This window comes from Salvelinus sp. IW2-2015, linkage group LG9 (genome assembly GCF_002910315.2).
Source record: "Salvelinus sp. IW2-2015 linkage group LG9, ASM291031v2, whole genome shotgun sequence".
Lineage (NCBI taxonomy): Eukaryota > Metazoa > Chordata > Actinopteri > Salmoniformes > Salmonidae > Salvelinus > Salvelinus sp. IW2-2015.
The window spans coordinates 8,865,261-8,884,057 of NC_036849.1; the positions used below are offsets into that span (position 1 = coordinate 8,865,261).

General features: G+C 38.4%; 2 protein-coding genes across 2 annotated transcripts in view; both read right to left on the bottom strand.

Annotated features, from left to right (window-relative positions):
- Nucleotides 1–4,327: 4,327 nt before the first annotated feature.
- Nucleotides 4,328–6,722, bottom strand: foxg1a (forkhead box G1a). Its single transcript, XM_023994170.2, has one exon. The coding sequence runs from the start codon at nucleotides 6,529–6,531 to the stop codon at nucleotides 5,293–5,295; it is 1,239 nt and encodes a 412-aa protein (XP_023849938.1). The 5' UTR covers nucleotides 6,532–6,722; the 3' UTR covers nucleotides 4,328–5,292.
- Nucleotides 6,723–13,954: 7,232 nt separating this feature from the next.
- The window catches only part of sptbn5 (spectrin, beta, non-erythrocytic 5), a 60,606-nt gene continuing 55,763 nt past the window's right edge, over nucleotides 13,955–18,797 (bottom strand). Inside the window, 9 exon segments of the mRNA XM_070445125.1 lie at nucleotides 13,955–15,506; nucleotides 15,759–16,000; nucleotides 16,210–16,329; nucleotides 16,517–16,608; nucleotides 16,720–16,803; nucleotides 16,967–17,035; nucleotides 17,169–17,909; nucleotides 18,074–18,181; nucleotides 18,448–18,624. Coding sequence (XP_070301226.1) covers nucleotides 15,358–15,506; nucleotides 15,759–16,000; nucleotides 16,210–16,329; nucleotides 16,517–16,608; nucleotides 16,720–16,803; nucleotides 16,967–17,035; nucleotides 17,169–17,909; nucleotides 18,074–18,181; nucleotides 18,448–18,624 — 1,782 coding nt within the window. The 3' untranslated portion in view covers nucleotides 13,955–15,357.

The following is an 18,797-nucleotide window of genomic DNA, read 5'->3' on the forward strand; positions in this document are numbered from 1 at the left end:
TTTTATTCCTTTCTTATTTACTTTTTCTCATGTTTCCATTTTATTTTTCTGGTTATTTTGATATTGAATAGGCTACTGCATTGTTGGGAAGGGCTTGCAAATTAAGCATTTCACTGTACTTGTGCATGTGACAAATACAACTTGAAACTTACCATAAAATCATGAATGTTGGTACTTTGTAGTCTTTATGAATCTGTCAAGTAGGCCCTAGTCTAAACGTGAAGCTTGATCGAGGATACCATATAGCCTAGGCAAAACATGGACCCTCCCATTGTTCTAATTTCCACAAGGCAGAAGCGAAGCAATCATTCATTGTTTGTGGATGAATATGCTTGTTGACAAATTCATAAAACTGGGTTGTATGCAACGGCATTATGTTCCCCAACATGTGCATACCAATACAGGCGTGTGCACCAACATATTGGTCACAGGATACTAAGCTACCGGCGGCGATCACACACACGAAGTTTTGCCACTTTCTGTCACTGTCAACTATCAATATCCCTAATAATTTTTCGCATGATTGTAGGCATCTGCAATTATATAGGCCTATAGCTAAAACGTTCATATTTGCTCGAGGCAGATAATAAGAACCGGCTCTAATAATACAAATATTAGCAATTGAGATATGCTATGCCAGCATTTCACTGGTCAATTACACAAGCAGATAATTACTTTGCAAAACCACACACACACACACACACACGATCCTTTATTTAGTCAACTTAATGGAATAAGTTCCAGCGCAATTTATGTATTTTGATGTAACCTATAACTAACTTGTAGCCTGCGGGAACAAAGGGATATCACAAGTTTTTTCATTAATTGCGGCCCATTATTGAGTGAATATGCAAGATGAAGAGTTCATCCCCTTATACAAAAAAGCTATACGAAAATAAGATTTACAACAAGGTTTTTTAATGCAGAGATGCACTCTCAAAGCACACACGAATAATGGTATCCTAATGAAATGCATTATAAAATCTAAATCGGGCCAGTAGCCCTTTGACTAGGCCAGCTATTTGTTTCTGTATCGATAGGTTATTGAAAGAAGGTGCTCGAGCATGAATAGGCTACAAATAACAATAAATAGAGATCACATCGGTTTAAGAAATAATTGTTATTTCATACGATTGGAGCCCCGTGTAGGATCTGTAGTTTTACGGAAAGAATACGTCAATTGAAATGACACAATCGGATTTCGTCGGGGTACGGGGGCTGTTTGTTTAACCCGACACCTCCGTGCACAAAGTCGCACGCTTTACACACTCATTAAAACGATTATTCACGATCTGTCGAATGTTTTCTACTTCGTTCACACGAACCTCTAGCCAAGCAATACAGTCAGAGACTACAACAAATATTTTATTATTGCTTGTGTGGCTAGTTGTTTGATAGAAGCCTGTTGCTTCTCACAAGCTGGGGACAAGTTTGCCAGACTACCGCAAAATAAGTGCCTTGTTGAACCAGCATCCCGCAACATTTAATCGCACTGGTGTGGTGTGGGCCTTGGCATGACATGCTTGAACAAACTAACCGCGACCTGCACACCTAACCCCCCCCCCACACACACACACACACACACAAACAATAATACTATTACAACTAATTACTTCACCAATGTGTTGTAAATATGTTACAGGCCTACATATAATGGACAGATGTTTACTTAATATTGTGACTTTTTACATCAACGCCTCTGACCAACACCTTACTACTTTGTTTATTACTGGTAGGGAATCATAAGTAACTGAACATATCTTTGCCTGCACTTTGTCCAGCCTTGCTCTTCTTTATCACAACCCTAACGCTTCTCTCCACATCACAGCACGCATTGTTAGCCATGCAGGGATAAGGTGGCTATCAAAAAAGACACCCAGAGCATGATATATCATATCTGCTCTAGCCTTCGAAAAGATTCTAGCGCCCTCAATCTGCGAGTCGTAGACTTACAAGGTATTCTAGACAATGGCCAATGCGAGCTTTCTTCACACACACAGACAATGAATTAATTAAATTAAAGTAAGTATTATTATTATTATTGCTGCTGAAGCAGCAGCACCAATGGCTGTTGTTGCTTTTGTTGTTCATGTTGATGACGTTAATGTTTGTGGTCAGAGAGTTGTCTGTTTAGGCCCGTGCGCGCTGAGCCTCAGGATTGTTCCTCTACGTGTATACTGAAACCGGTTAGGATAAAGTATGTGAACTGCATGTTCCCTGCCATACAGCTGTTAGTTGCATGCAGTAAAGCAGGATTTGGTGCATGCAGCGTCTTATTGGACAACAAATACACATGATATGCCTGCTATACCCATCAGTGCGTAAACGTGCGTAAAAATGCCCTGTCAATTGTTATCCTTACGTGACTGCGTCGACATATATTCGTAAATATGTCTGTTTGTTAAGTACCCTAAGCGGCGGGTTTCTATGTCTTGAGGCCCATGTCATTCCGTGTGATATGGCGTTATTCTAAAATCAGTGGTATCATTCATTTGAAGAAAAACATGTGTATTTTGTCGTAGGCTGTTGAGTTGATTGGGCATAGGTCTATGTGGGTTACTTCAAAATGTTTATTTTGTCTAACACGGCCTAAAGGTCGAGATTTTGGTCTAGATATGTAATCGATTTTGTCACGTCCGGTGGTAATATGCTTTGTAGTAGCCCTAGGCCTCTTCAGTAGCCGGTGGCTGGGTTGAACCATAGCCTATATGGGGAGATTACAAGGCAGGAGGATGTTCTCAAATCGCTATGCTATCGCTATGAGGTACAACCACGCCCTTACCCAATTCCTTGAAGTTCTTCACTTTAAAAATAGCTACTATTTTGCTGACAGACAGTAACCTATAGCCTATATTTCCGCCTTGATTAGCTGTTACGTCATCCACACAGTATAGCATAAAGCAACCCAGTCATAAAAGACCAACGCTTGGCACGCAATCCTTCAGTTGATGCTTTGTTCGAAATATAATACATAAATATGAGTCCTCTGTGGTTCAGGTATATTGATTACTAATTGTTATAGCTGAAACTCAGGAGGAAGACTGAAGGCAGGGGCAAGCGAAAAACTCGCACATTGATATATAAACAAATACTGTACTCTACTGACTTGCCGAGTTAAATAAAGGTTAAATAAAAAATAAGAATCATAGTGATAAACATTAGCATAATAATCATATTAAATTTAAACCTAACAAGTATTATTTGACCATTTGCAATTTATTTTATTCTACATATTCCCTGTAGGCGTAGCCTAAATTTGAAATAAGAATATTAACAGAATTCGCTGTTTTAAATGTCTTATTAAACTACGAATACATCTAAATACTATTTTAGAAATTTTCTGCTTCAAATGCATCATTATTTCTAGTAGCACGTATATATTTCCGTAGTTTAAGAAGATATATTTCTTCCAGATTTAACCCTACCTCATTCAGTCTTTGTCTTTTGAGTGGTCACCCCATTTAACATCTGAACGATAACATCTAGCGAGGAGATATTGAGTTGCACTAGTCCATTGTGAAAAGCAGTAAGGTTATTGCATTACATTCAGACTCATTTAACACGATGGTCTTTAGGAAATGAACAAATTACTGACCGCACAGTATTGAAAGTTATACGCTTCTGTTGTGTTTCATTTGCATTAGGCCTTACTATCATTTGGAATAAAAAATAAATTAAAAAAAACAGGAAGTGGAAAGTATTCCACAGGTTGTAGTAGGCATGTCATGCATTTCCTTATTATTTATGTAGGCTACATTAAAACACAGTGCCTTTAGGAAAACATGTATGACCTGGTCTGCATTGCAATCAATAACACTTCACTTTTAAACAATTCATGCCCCTGAAGCTAATACATCAATACTCATCAAATAGAAGATATGAGATGGGAGGAGGCCAAATACAAAACCACACAAACAACAGCGGTTAAAGCGTTCAAACCGTATCCAAAACCTTAAGCAGCCTGCACGAGACCATGATTAGTCTCGGCATTATGTAGGCCTACTACTAGATGTCTCAACTTTTACGCATCACTTTAGAACACTATTTGTAATTTATGGTTGTAGTTTATTTAACATTGGTAGGACTGGTTTGTTTTTAACTAACAAATACTATGTACCAAGTGGTCAAAATAAGGGAGGCAAAGGAAGCTGAAACATTTCTGTGCCAGTTGGTTCTCAAAGCCAAACGCTGAACCGAGGAGGCCTAGGTCCTATACCCGCACAATGTTTCCTGCGCAGCCATCCAATTAACAACCACATACAACATAACAACCGAAACGTACTACTATTGTAATACGAATGGAAAAAAAGACAAAGTTTTCATCAGATATGGACGTAACCTATTATTTTATTTTGTTCGATAAACAGTTTTAGCGACAAACACGGGAATAAGACCACAATATCACAACCATGAAATTTAAAGACGACATAAACAATCACTCCATATTTTTATGAGGCATTTGCTCAACACGGGTTACACGTTCGCAAAGTTAACCTATAATTACAATAGGTATATTGACATTTGACTAATTACAAAATGGATGTGACCAGGTGGTGACCACATACAGTACAATATGCACAACACAAGTTAAAAGGCATTCGTTCATTTTGTCCCCTTCTGAATCTGTTCTGGTGTTGAATAGTGAAATTCTCGAGTATTTTTTCTAAACCCATTCTTTGGTCTATAAAGTATAACATTGTGAAAATATTAGCCTATATATAAATGAATGTCAGTATAAAGTAGCCTACTACTTTGTTCATTATGGGAGAGGACAAAATAACAAAGAGCCATGGGTTGGTATGGTTATTCTGCATTTTAAAAACACATTTATTTGAAAAGAAACAATTAAAATTAGTGTTGAATTGCTTTGCAACAATCATATTCCACCAGCGCACTCATGATACGTGATAATACTGCAAACATGGAGACTGGTGGTTCATGTGATGGTATTAGATCACAAGATTCTTAATATTAAAATTAGGCAAATCTGCAGACACTATTTAAATACACATTCTAAGGTAATGCCTCTCAGTCCAAAAACTACGTTTTCTCTTCGTTTTTTTTCCGTATCACATTGCACGTTGCTGACAGTGGAATAATAAACAACTCCCCGACACATTACATTATGTACAGAGAAATAAATGCAGAATATTAATAAAAAATACCTGGGCTTCAGTTCGGGCTGCTTTCATTTTGTTTTCTCTTTGTTTAATTTCGCTTTTCTTTATATATTTTACAATGTAAATGGGTGTAAAATGTTCACTTACAGTCTTGCTCCCGTGGGATGTTTTGTTAGTGTATAAGTGGATTTGAAGTTGACCCTTGATTATGATGTGTGAAGTAATCAGAAAGTCCTCCAGAAAGTCCAGAAGAGAAACTTGGTAGAGAAGACCTTAAGGACTCACAGGGAAGAGATGAGGGCGCCTGCGGGGAGGAGGAGGAGGAGGCAGCCCGGGCCGCCATCGAAGCGCTGCTCTGGGAGGTCATTGATGGATGGGGGACATGGGGGAAAAAGTAACTTGTCTGTCCTGCAAGGAGGTTTATGGACGAACATGGGTTTAAAGAGTAAGTCCCGGAGCAGGGCACCGATAGACCACATGGCACAGAGGCCGCCAACGCCGCCGCCGTTAGGTGATGAGTGGCATAGGGAATGTCTCCATTCACAAGTCTGTCAACACTCAGGCCATTGGAAGAAGGGAAAGAATGGTTGTTCCCCAAACTGTTTTGAGTCAACATTGTACTGTAGGACATAGGATGACTAGGGTATGGCGATGATGTCCCATTGTAGCTCAACGCGCTGCTGGCCCTCGGATGGTGAAGCGAAAGAAACGGTGACATTGGCCAATATAGAGAGCCGGCTCTATCCATAAAGGTCAACCCCGTGGAAGTAAGGCGAGCGCCTCGCTTAAAAGCCAACTTTGCCCTGGATGTGGTCGATCTCCTGCGAAGTTTGCCGGTTGTCCCACCGATAAACACATCGTCACTCGAGGGGTCAAGCATCCAGTAGTTCCCCTTACCCGGGTCATCATAGTGCCGCGGGACTTTAACAAAACATTTGTTTAGGCTAAGGTTATGCCTGATGGAATTCTGCCAACCCTGCTTGTTCTCCCGGTAATAGGGGAAATTCTTCATAATGAAYTCGTAAATACCGTTCAGAGTTAGTCGTTTCTCCGGACTCTGCCGAATAGCCATCATAATTAAAGCATTATAGCTRAATGGTGGYTTCTCGTACTTGCCGTTTTTCTTTTCACCRTCTTTCCCACCGCTCTCYCCCTCTTTGCTATCCTTCTTCTCTTCCTGTTTTTCCTTCTCGTCTGTGCAAGTCGTTTCATTGGACGAATTTTCGATTTTGGTGCAAATGTTCTCCGACTTTGTGTCCTGCACCAGGGTAGGTAAAGGAATCTTCTCCTCTTCCTCGTGGACGGTTCTGTGGTGGTTGTCACTTTGGACGGCTTCAGGCACCAGACTGTTTATACTGAACGATGATTTAGGAATCATTTTCACTTCTTTCCGTTCTCCCATATCCAACATCACACGCCAGGTAAAATGACAACAAGCAGCAGCACAGTTGGGTCTCAATCTCTTACGCCTGCAACTCTGCTAATAAAAAACAACTATTTCATGTTCTTTACAGCACATCGATAGGAGACAGATAGCTACAATTAATTATGGAGCCACAGACACTAAGATGTAAACAAAAAATGGTTGAACCTTTACAGTTGAGAGCCAACCACAGCACCATAAGTATTAACGCGTCCTCCCTCCTTCCAGCCAATCACAGAGCAGTTCTTAGCTGTTGCTGAAGTGCGCAAGGATACACATCCACCAATGCAACGCAGAATGGGCTCATCCCCATCAACAAAGGTTTTCTTTCTCGGACAAAAATCATACCAAGAAAATATACCACATATGGCTAACCTTAATCCATTTCACTGCTCTTGATATTTCCAGATTGCTGATTCAACATATCTCTGCGTCTTCAAAAGTTTGTGTACATTCCCATGGAAATAAACACAAGAGGGACACATAAATGTAGCGACCGAGGAGAGGTACTACTTTATGTCTCAAGCATAAGTAGCCTACTTTTAAAATGTGGATATTAGATTAGACGTTAAAGAATGGACATTCATTTGTGTTTTTTATATGGAGATATCCACAGTAGCACGGTGGTCCTTATTAAATGTTCAGGTAGCATTTAAAGATGATACTTCATTCATAATTAATAATGTTTGTTTACGGTCCATCTTTTTAGAGCTCAAGTAAATCCAACCCTCGGCCCACCGCTACTTGGAGCCCAAGATCTCCATCGTGCGCTCGTGCGTAATGGTTTGGAGTTACAGTTTTGAGAAGTAATCCATATATTTTATCCAATAGGCTATGCGGCGTTGCAAACATCACAAACATATCATTATTAGTAGAATTGTTAGGCTTACTATAACTCGCCTAGCAGTTGTAGTAGGCTTTCCTGCTAATAGTTGTATGCCTAGTATAGTAGCCTATAGGCCTAGTATTCATATTGGTGGTAGGCTACTACATCATACCTAGGCCTATAATAAGAATAATTATCACCATAATAGTAAATCACGATTACGGGTAACAAGGTAATAAGGGATATTACAATTTAGAGAGCAAGGGTGAGCCGTTATTAACGGGATTATAAACACAAAAACTGTTAAAAACTTTTTTTTACGAAGGGTTCTCAGTCATAGTGGGAATTTATCGATAGGGGAGAACTGTACTAGTATATTTAGCCTACAAATATGTGGCCCCAGTGGTCATAACGCTCCAAGAAACAAGCTTTGCACCTTCGAGTCAATTGTCATAATCCATCCTCCATTGACTTCATCTGAAATATTACATTCAAACACAAATGTATTACTTTAGTCCAGGTGCGTAACAGCCTTGCGAGAACGAGTAGCCTAAATGTTGGACATCATAGGTTTTCACATAGCTCAGCTCAGACCAGCTCCAGGTCAGGCCAGTTTATTATAGTATAGCTGTCTATTTGTGTTGTTGTATTTGTGTGTTTAGGTAAACTCATATGGATATTTGTCAGGATGGGCGACACACACACACACACACACACACACACACACACACACACACACACACACACACACACACACACGCACACGCACGCACACGCACGCACACACACAGAGACAAATTCACCAAGCAGAGAGCGCACAAGCGCACAGGAGAGAAATAACTGATGGGAAGGAGAGATACAAACAGAGAGCCTCGTGAATTCCCACAAGGTGACTTTTTTTGGCTCGACCTACTGTTGATGCACACTCATGTAAATATTAGTGGCATTCGTTAAAAATGTCAAGCCAACATCATGTGTTTTAAGAAATGTTAAAATAGTGATTACATATACGCATAGATATCCAAAAATAACACATAGTTGTATAACAGTCATAGTTCGTTTTCCTTAAACAACACAATGAAACAAAAAACAGCATGTTATTTTGTCTATTTTGGTAATTTCATTATGTTGTTATGATATCCAATGTGTCGTCTTGTGGTTAGTCACGGATGATTCAAGACAGGGCTATGACGAATGGCTACCATGGATACTTTTGGCTGCTATTATTACTACAATAATAATAACCACAACAATAGCCTACGTAATAATAAAAATAACAATAGTGATGCTGTTATTGTAACGCACTTCATTTTTATCAAATTTCTGGAGAGACATGTAATAGTTTGTCAATGGAGAAACACTGGCCAAAAACATGGGACAAAGCATGATGAGTTTATTTGAGTAGGCCTATTTTTCCAAATATGATCGGTAAGTTAAATTTCAACAACACTCTTGGTAAGATATGTATAATTGTCAAGTGCAAACTATTTATTTAGTCCTGTAATTTCATTTCCGGTTTGCAAAAGAAAGGTAAACTGTGTAGGCCTGCAAGCACTAGCAACGCTCATATCTCATCTATGCGCAATCTGATGTTTTGTCTTGCATTGTCATGGTGGTCATGAGTCCAACTGTCCCAGAGACTAGCTGTTGTACAAAGAATGTGATACTCCTGAACAGCCTTATCGCATCACTTAAAAGGAATGGACTGGTTGTCAACGCTTTCTTTCAGCGACTTAACAAACAAGGTCATGAGCGCCTGGTATTATCTCTGCAATTTATATCCTCTATTTTGTTCTTGCAAATTAGTTCGCACTCCACCAATAAATTATTGAATAAATGTAACGAATAAATGCCATTTCTATGAGTAGAAAACTACCAGTAGTAGCCTATACTTTAAATATATTTGAAATATAGGATGAAAGACAATTATAGTCATGTGCTGTGCCCATGGTGTGCAAGCATGTGCATTCTGATTTCATCACAAATCAAAATTCTACACTTTACAAATTAGGTGCCGAATCGTTTGTTGAGTGTATGTTTGAAGGCCATTTGTTTTAATAAACACAGTTGGAGATTCTGCAGCTACTGATGATGATGATGACTTTTGGGAGTGCAACTGAAAGTGAATAATAAAAGCCTGAATCATAAGGTGTATAAATATAGTACATTCTAACCTAGCATACTACAATAAACCATGCACAGGCCCGATGCACAGCACATCTCTATTGAGGATTAATAGCCAAGAGTAGGAAAGTAGCATTTCTTGCAACTAATGAATGATAAAATACTTTTATTACGCTAAATCCGGATAAGTTCTGGCTACACAAACATTTTGAGGAAACCGATTACCTAAAACAAATTAAGTTAAGAAACTTAAATAGCTGAAGTGAGCAGTACTAGCTTCATATGAGTAATACAAATGCATTTTATTTGTAAGCGACTCTTACATTTCCCGCCCCCACTAAGCCACGCCTCCAATAATTTCCCGGTGTGCCTTGCCTTTTCGATTGAATTGTAGTTACCACCCATGACTGTATTTGCTTGTAACAGAGATATAGTTGAATTCATTTTCATTCCTGTGACCTTCACCAAGTGAGATCCTAGGCAAATATTAGCATTATAGTTGAACCATTACATATATCATGAGGCCTTATACAGTGGCCTGAAAGTCATAGTTTACAAGCCACATCAGGCCTACAAGTAGGGTTGCAAAATTCCACAAACTTTCCTAAAAAATATATATATATTAATCTTCCAACCAGGATTTCTGGAAAACCTGGGAAATTTACCAGAAACTGTAAATCACATTATGCTGTCTTGCAAAGTGATGTGTAATTCCTATTGGAATCTAGCCAGTGTTAGGTAGTTCAACTGTTGGATAGCCTAAGCCATTTAAACTGGAAAACCCATTTCAGTAACAGGCGCAAAAATGAAATGACTGGATTAGTTTAGAAATGTTTTATCTTTGTGTAGTATAACATTTAATCAATCAATCACTAAATGTACATGCAATAATACAGATATTAAAAACAATTCCAGAAAAATCTACCTGCAGTAGAGCATGCTGTTATATATCTTTTTTTTTTTTTTATGTTGGTGTGACTTCTCATTTAGTTTTGAGTTTGTGGTACTAACGTTTTAAGTAATAATTACTTTTCATTGACTTTGAGTCCAACTTAATAGAAGTATTTGAGTTAAAAATGCCTTGGGGTTTACAGTAATATAGGCCTATCTTAAATAAAACGTTATTCTTATACTATAGAAACCGTATTTCCATAAGGGAACCTAAATTAAATAAATGGTAGAATGATAATAATGGTTTAGAACAGGGATGGGAAACTGGCAGCGAACCTTTTTGTAGGCCAGAGGATCAATTTACAAAAAAGAAAATAAAGAAATATATATATCACACACATATCATTTCGAAATTGCACCTTATGTATTCTATTATTTCAACTCTCAACAATAAGTTGAGACACCAACAGAGTTCCTAATATATATAATATACAGTATGTTCTGTATTAGGAACTCAGTTGGGGTCTCAACTTACTGTTGAGAGTTAGAATAGTAGAACACACAAGGTACAATTTGGTTGTTCATCAGAAGTTTTTCTCTTGTTATGTCAGTCAGTAGCTAGGTTTCCATCCAATTGGCGGCAGATTTTCATGCAAATATTCCAAAATCTGCATAAATAAAATATTTATACATCCGAGATGTTTCCATCAAATGTACTTGTTGCGGGTCAATGTCTATGCGTGAAGACATAGTGCACATAAAAATTACTTTTGCTGTTCAATTCCCATGTAGCAAAAAATAAATAAATGCCATCGTATTTTCAACTCTACTGATGGTTTTGTCACTAAAAATGCTGCTTTATATTGCGAGTGTGCCCACTCTGGTATTGGCACATGTTCTCTAGCCACTTATTTAATCTGTAGCCTAATAAACGGTATGCTTTCCCAAATGGTAGTGGGAGGACCACACAACATGTCATCGTGTGACTTCAAGTTTTACTTCAATATGATTGTTATTGTATCAATATTTGCGCATAAAACAGTTGACACCGCCCTTTCTTGCATAATTCCTTTTACACAAAAGATCCCACCTTGTCTAATATTTCGTTTTGTCGATATTTGGAAAGTTTACCAAGAAGGTATAGCCTACATGATGAGATTATTATGGACAAAATAGCGAGATTATTTTTATTTGTCAAAAGGCAGCCAAGCATTTCTCATATAATACATTTTACAGACATAGAGAGATCCTACCTTGTCTAGTGTATTTAGTATCTTTTTTTAAATTTGAAAAGTTTACCGGCACAAATGTTCAATTTCCATCAGGTCTGTCCTGACGTTTTTTATCCTAAATGTAGCCTACTTTACAGGCATAAAAAGGTTGCATGTAAACCTGGTTACTGACAGTCACTCAATTAGCCCATGTCCGCTAAGATTTTTTAGATTGGTAAATTAGTCTAGTGGCCAGCTATCTAAACTTGTAATCATCAACAAAATGTGGCTTAGGGCCTCCAAAAGTCTAGGGCCGGCCCTGACTGAGTGTGTGGTTTTTTGTGGCCCCCAATGTTGCCCATCCTTGATTTAGAACACAACTACGGCCATAAAAGTAGAATTCTATCAATAAATCCAATCATGTTATGTTTCACGTATAGAAAAAGATGCAAACCTAAAACAAAACGCTTACAATTTAATCTCAGACTGACAACCATAATTTATTGAAAGTACTAGTTTAATCTTTATAATAAATTGAGTGTAGGCATGGATTTGTTTAAATACAATGACAGGGCTGCTCAACACATAGGCTACTGCAAAATATTTATAAACACGCCGTTGATGTAAACACATTATTATTCACTTTAGGGCACAAATAAATAGTGTTGTGTGGATATAAGACGATAGGCAAGCAGAAATACCGCAAAACTCCGTTATAAAACTGATAGAGACCGGCGCACATCTGTGAGAGCAGAGAGCCCCCTAGCGGTAGAGGAGCGAAGGGCTTTTGGTTTAAAAAGGCGTATCCCGGAGAGGGAATCTTATTGTTTATTGGAGAAAGGAATTTTGATTCAATTGATTCAATGAAAATTCAATGTTTGATCATGACTTTAAATAAAATTCACCTCAAACTATTGTCTGCATGTGTTTTAATGGAAAATTAAAACAAGTTCACCCTGCAGTTTATAAGCAACTTAGAAGCATTTGCTAATTGAGGTATGAAGATAAAGTATCTGTACAACTGTTGTCACAGCAAACCGTCTATATTTATTTATAAACTTGATAAATAATAATGAATCCTTATTCGATATTATTTGATCATACATTTGATTATCAAATTGGTCTGGTTGTGGATTCATTTTATGGACATAACCTACCGGCAACCTTTACAATGCTGTTTGTCGTTTAGAGGTGCTGCTGTGTTACGTTATTGTGAATCTGTATGACTATATAACAGACAAGTCTACAGTATTTTGACTGTTATGTTCTGTAGTAATGTGTGGATATTTGAACCATACTTCAAAAGGTGAATAGAGACTATTTGCCTTTCGTTTTCCATAAATGTACAGTCGGCTATTTTATGAACTTATTGGTTAATCAAGGAGTGGGAGCCTAATTTAACCAGGCTTACATTGGGTATGTGTGTGTGGCATATATTTTTATCCTGCAATAAATCTTAAAGAAGAGAAGTAACGGTAAATATAAAGCCAATTTTAATACACATCAGGGGTTTTTAATTTACTATCGTGTATAGGTAGGTCCATTGAATTAATTAGAAACAAAACACCAAAATTGAGGATAAGAGATGTGTCCCTTTTACAATCTTGTCATTTTGGGAAATAGCCTATTATTTGGAGTTTTAAAATTAGTTTCTCAAGAATAATGTATTTCCGATTTATTTGACTCATTTTACTGGCCGAGAACAACATTGTTAAATCTTTGAGCTGTGTGGTGAGTCATTAAATCAGCTGCAGCGGCTTTGGGAGACGCGTGATCCGAATAACAACTAGGGACTGGCTTCTGATCAAATAACCTATCGAATGAAAACAATTCTATAGGCCTGGGGTTACCAACATAGTTTACAATGAAATATTTTTGCAAGTAAGCCGAATGATGCGATTTTGTAGAACAGGAAATACAGGCACATATATTCTGTGTTAATATTCAATAGAATTTGTAAGGCTACATCTGGTGCTTTGACAAAAAAGCAATTTTCCACCCTGTAACCTGGTAGAGCATGACATTTGCTTATGAATGATTTCTAAAGAATCCATGTATAGGCCTTCTTAAGCCTTAAATTGTTGAAAATGTAAAATGTGTTATTATTACTATACATTTGTTTTTTTATTTTCGATTACAATTCAAACGCAAAGCTATCGAGTTCAAAACACGATGTCCTTTAATTAGGCCTACTGGAAAACCTCAAACTAATGTAAACGTAATAAATAAACCTGCTATAAATACTAACCACCGCACAGAAATGATCCAGAAATAAATCACCAAAATAAATTATCTTGCCCATAATCTCTATACATTACAATCATTGTGTTTGAGGCAATAAAAGAGCCCACATATGAAATCCCTTTATGATTTTTATTCTACCCACACGTCGTCTAGCCTAATGACACCAAATGAGTAATCAAACCCATGACCTGAAATATCATGGCACATTACCCAAATTGTTTAACAAGTTAAATGCAACAATCACAAATAGACAAAGCTCAAGATGTTAAATCAATGGCAACATCTCGAATTAACTTTTGAACTGCAAGGAATAGACTTGAGGAATAGACTGTCTTGTTGCTTTATTGTCTCTGACGCCATCAAGCGGTAGCAAATGTTGCTGATTCAAGAAGGCAAATAGTCCGGAAGGCCTAGGATCGAAAATGCTGAAAGATCATTCATTTGTGGCATGTACTTTGCTGACACTTATTGTAGGGTTGTATGTTGTAGTCCAATTCTTTACGCATTTCTCAATCCGTGAAATTGAACATTTCCATCAAAGACATGTATTTTTTTACAGAATCCGCAAAACATACATAACCGTTTATTAAGATGACCAAAAGAGAAAGTCTTTTGGCTACTAGCCTACACAAAAAAAGCATGATACATGTGGAATATTGGATGACAAAAATTGGCCCCTAATTTTATCTGAATGCAGGCTTTTATTATACTAACACATTCTCAATCTGAAATATGTAATTTTGTTGATTCCTAGTTGCAGTCTAAACCGAAAATAATTAAAATACGAATGACTTTTGCAAAATGTATAACGTAAAAGTGGTAAAAGTATACCCAACCTAATCACAAGGTCATTAAATTATGGCATGAAAATGAATTGCAAAAAGTATACTAACTTTGAAAAATGTCCTCTCATTTCGTTTGACAAAAATATTTAAAAGATAAGAATACACTTCATATCATGTATTTCTTTCTCACCCAATGTGCTGATAAAAATATTCTCACACTTTCAAAACAAGATTGGCAGCCTATAATCCATACAATTAAATATCGGTGACATATTTACTTAAAATACACATGCATAATTCTAATATCGGCAAATCTGTCATTGACATCATGCATAATTAGCTTGAAACTTCGTTTGAGCATGGTAAGGATGATCTATTTATATGTTCCTACACAAGAGATATTAGTTCAGTTACCAAATGTGGTGATTCGAAAATGACTGTGGTTTGAAATGTGTAAAATGAAATAGGCCAACTGAATGTAATTTTTTCTATTGAATAAATAAATTCGCTTTTTATATAGGCACTGGCATTAAATCTCATGAGCATGCAGCCATCTTGAGTACATCAACACAAGGAGAAAATTAAGATATAAATTGTTGCTAACATATCATAAACCAATGCTAATGGTTAACAACAGAAAGATTGTGGCATTTGATTTGACCATTGTAAAGGTAATATTAAGATATAAATTGTTATGATGACTCTATTCTAATAACACAGGAAATATCCCAAATCACTTTCCAAAGAGCTTCTTGAAGACACTCTTGTTCTTGGGTTTGTCTTTGGTCTCAGGGTCATTGAGGCTTTGTGGAGGTAGAGGAGGTTGGGCAGTGGGAGGATGGCTCCTCTGTAAGGAACTCAGTCTCTGAGTTATTACAGTCCCTGGAACAAGACCGCACATTATGTTATGAGGCGTCAAAGTAGTTCCGAGTATTTTATAAGGATTTAGTAATAATATTACAATGTTAACATGCCAAAAAATGTAGTGAAGAATTTAATATCTTTCTGTACAAAAATGGTTGTTTGTAACCATTGTTTTGGTTATGCAGTCTCACCTGGAATTTATTTCAGTTTCAAAATGGTTGTTTTTGTAATATTTCAAGTTGTGGGAAACTAATGCATGTGTAGTCTCACCTTCATCTTTGGTCCCCCCTCCTGTAGGGTAGCGGTGCTTGTTGTAATAGGTATGGGGGGGCTTTGGTGGTGGCCCTATATCGCTCTCAAAACTTTCATTGGAAACCACACTTTCTCTGGAGCCAACTCTGGAACCAACACTTTCACTGGAGCCAACTCTGAGAAACCCTTTGTTCTCAGAAGCATCATTGACGTTGACCTGTTTGGAGTACTGGTGATCTACTGTGTCCTTTGAGGAGTTCCTGAAAGAAATGGGAATTGGCAAATTTTTCAAATATCAAGATACTATATTCACTCAATTTTATAATGAGAACATCACTCAAAAACACCAGGATTCAAATAAATTGTTTATTTGGCAAACTATTCGGTAAAGGCACTGGTAAAATATGTGTTATTCATTTATAATAACAACATTTTAAGAAATGGCCCTTCTGTTTGACAGTTGCATTACCCAGAATCCTCAGAGTCAGAGGAGCTTCCAGACTTGGTGCAGTTCTGAAGTTCCTCTACCCATTTGAGCTGCTGCTCTCGGCTAAAGGCAGCAAACAGGTACTGACTTCCATCATGCAGACTAACGGACATACACAGAAAGCAGAACAGACGGTCACATACATTTACATTTTGTCAGAGGAGCAGTCTTTGTATATTTTATTACAAGTCCTCAAACCTCTAACATGGCATGTTTTATATAGTACTTAGAAATAGCTTGATTTTCCACTTGAAGCATGGATTCTCTTTCAGTAATGTGAAAGGCTCACGTTAGTTTGAAGGTATGGTCTTTTCTCCTATAGTATGGGTTTTCCTTACACACTGCTCCAACCATATTGATGGGGGGCCATAGGGAAGACCTCTGTAAAAAAGCAGTGACATACTGTACGTTCAAAAGTCATTGTTCTCTCTAAAAGCACCTGTGAAATTAACTTTAAAATCTTTTTCTGTAGACTTGATGAATAAGCAGTACCTCTGTAGCTGCGTCTCTGTCTTTGAAAAGATTGAGTGTCTCCCGCTCCAGTAATGCATAGACAGCATCCCAGTTCTCCAAACCCTGCAAACCAATACAGTTTCACAGTTTTACTGCTTTATCTAACTGTAAATTATGAATGATTTGTTCATTAAAAAAAAAACACCGGAGATGACCTAGCATCAACAATTGTTTTAGGTCAGAATGTTTCGGTCTCCCACATTGAGAAAGTAAAACAGGGTCTTACTTTGTTTCCGCTTTGTTTCACCTTGATCTCCAACATCCCATCCATTCTGGCAGGCACTTGACCACTGACCTACACAGATGTAAACAACACAGTTCTCAAGATGGAAAACAGTAGACATAGTGTAAAACGTAAACAAACATGTGCTATCCACTCAGACTCAGAGTGTAGTTTGTTAATTAGTTAGTTAGTGATCTGATCTCACATCAGATGTCGAGTCTGACGGCGTAGCCATCTCCTCTGGTAGGTCCTCTAGTTTCCTGTGGTGTAGCAGTAGAGGGGAAGGGGGCAGGTCTCTGGAGGGGGGAGGGACATCTCCGGAAAGGGAAGGGAGTTTAGGGGGTGTGGTGGGTTCGTTATCTGGCTGCTCAGGATTTTCAGAGAGGACAGGTGCAGATACAGGTGAGGGTAGGGGAGATGCATGTGAGGCTGGCTCAGGTGAGGTTGGGGCCGACACAGGTGTTTCTGGGGCCAGCTTCTCATGCCTGGCTAACGTCTCTTTGAGGGAGAGCCTTGGCTTGGGGGCGATAGATGGTCTATCTGTGGGAGGCAACTCTTCTTCCTTCACTGACAATCTATGGGGTCTGTAGCAGGAGTGGCTACTGCTCTCTGTAGTGGGAGAGGATGGAGGGGATGGAGGAGGGTTGACTGGAGGGGCGAAGCGTGGGGATCTAGAGGGGGCCACAGAGGCAGGGTTCTGGGTGGTCAGGGCCCTAGGGGCGGGGCTGGGAGGGGGGCTACTGGAGATGGAGGGAGATGAATCTGGATCAGGTGTTTTGCCGGTGCTGGTTCTGCGGACCCGGTCTGTGGGTTTTAGGAGTTTAGGGCCAGTGGGTCGGGGGGTCTTCGGGTCAGACGGTTTCCTCTTCAGGGAGGTCACCCTGGAAAGCTTCTTCCTGGAATTTTCTCCATCATCACCATGGAGGCTTTGTAATCTCTTCTCTCTCTAAAAAATATATAATACAACTATGTGTGAGAGTAATCTACTGTATCCATGCCAAAGCCATCTTTTGGGTTGTCATTGTTCAAAACCAAAAGGAGTTGTATGGTTTAATGGAGTTAGCCAACATTCAACAGCCATAACATCAGTTGTCAGGATCTTTCACTCACCTGTGTTTTCTTCTTCTGTAAGGTGCTAAACCTGTCACTCTGGGCTTGAATCATAGCCTCCAAGTCCTCCTGTTTCTTCATCAACTCCAGAACATCTGACACAGAGTCCTGGGAAAGGAGATGTCACTGAGCATCTTAACCAGGCTTAACCAACTTTCACTTAGTGGGTCGAAAAGGAAAATACATAGCACTAAAACCAATGACCAGTATCATCAAAAATCTTGAATTCAAGAAAATATTCACTATTTCATACTATTGTCAGAAAGCATGATGACTTATGTAAGTGACAAGGTTCAAACCCTGGTCTCCTGCACCACAATCCTATGTTAACACCTAGGCTTTTAATTGGGCTGTCCACCAGTTAAAAGACTCACCCCGTACTCCTCTACCCTCAGAGTAGCTTCGTAGGTACTGAGCCAGTGCTCTGCCTGCTCCAGCTCCCTCTGTAGATGAAGGATCTCCAGTTCCTCCTGGTACAACACCCTCCTCTCCTCCCAGACCTCCTGCACCCGCATCTCCAGCTCCTGCAGCTCCAGAAGACGATCCTCCAACTGCAATTTGGCAGCAATAGATAGCTTTATTAAATGTTCCTATAACAATATTTAACATTGTGACACAAGACATATTAATAGAAACAAGGACAATAATGCTTAAAATAATGCAAATTCAATAGCAAAAGAGAAACGTAACATTTCCGTATCTTGCCATTACATTGATGTTTAGG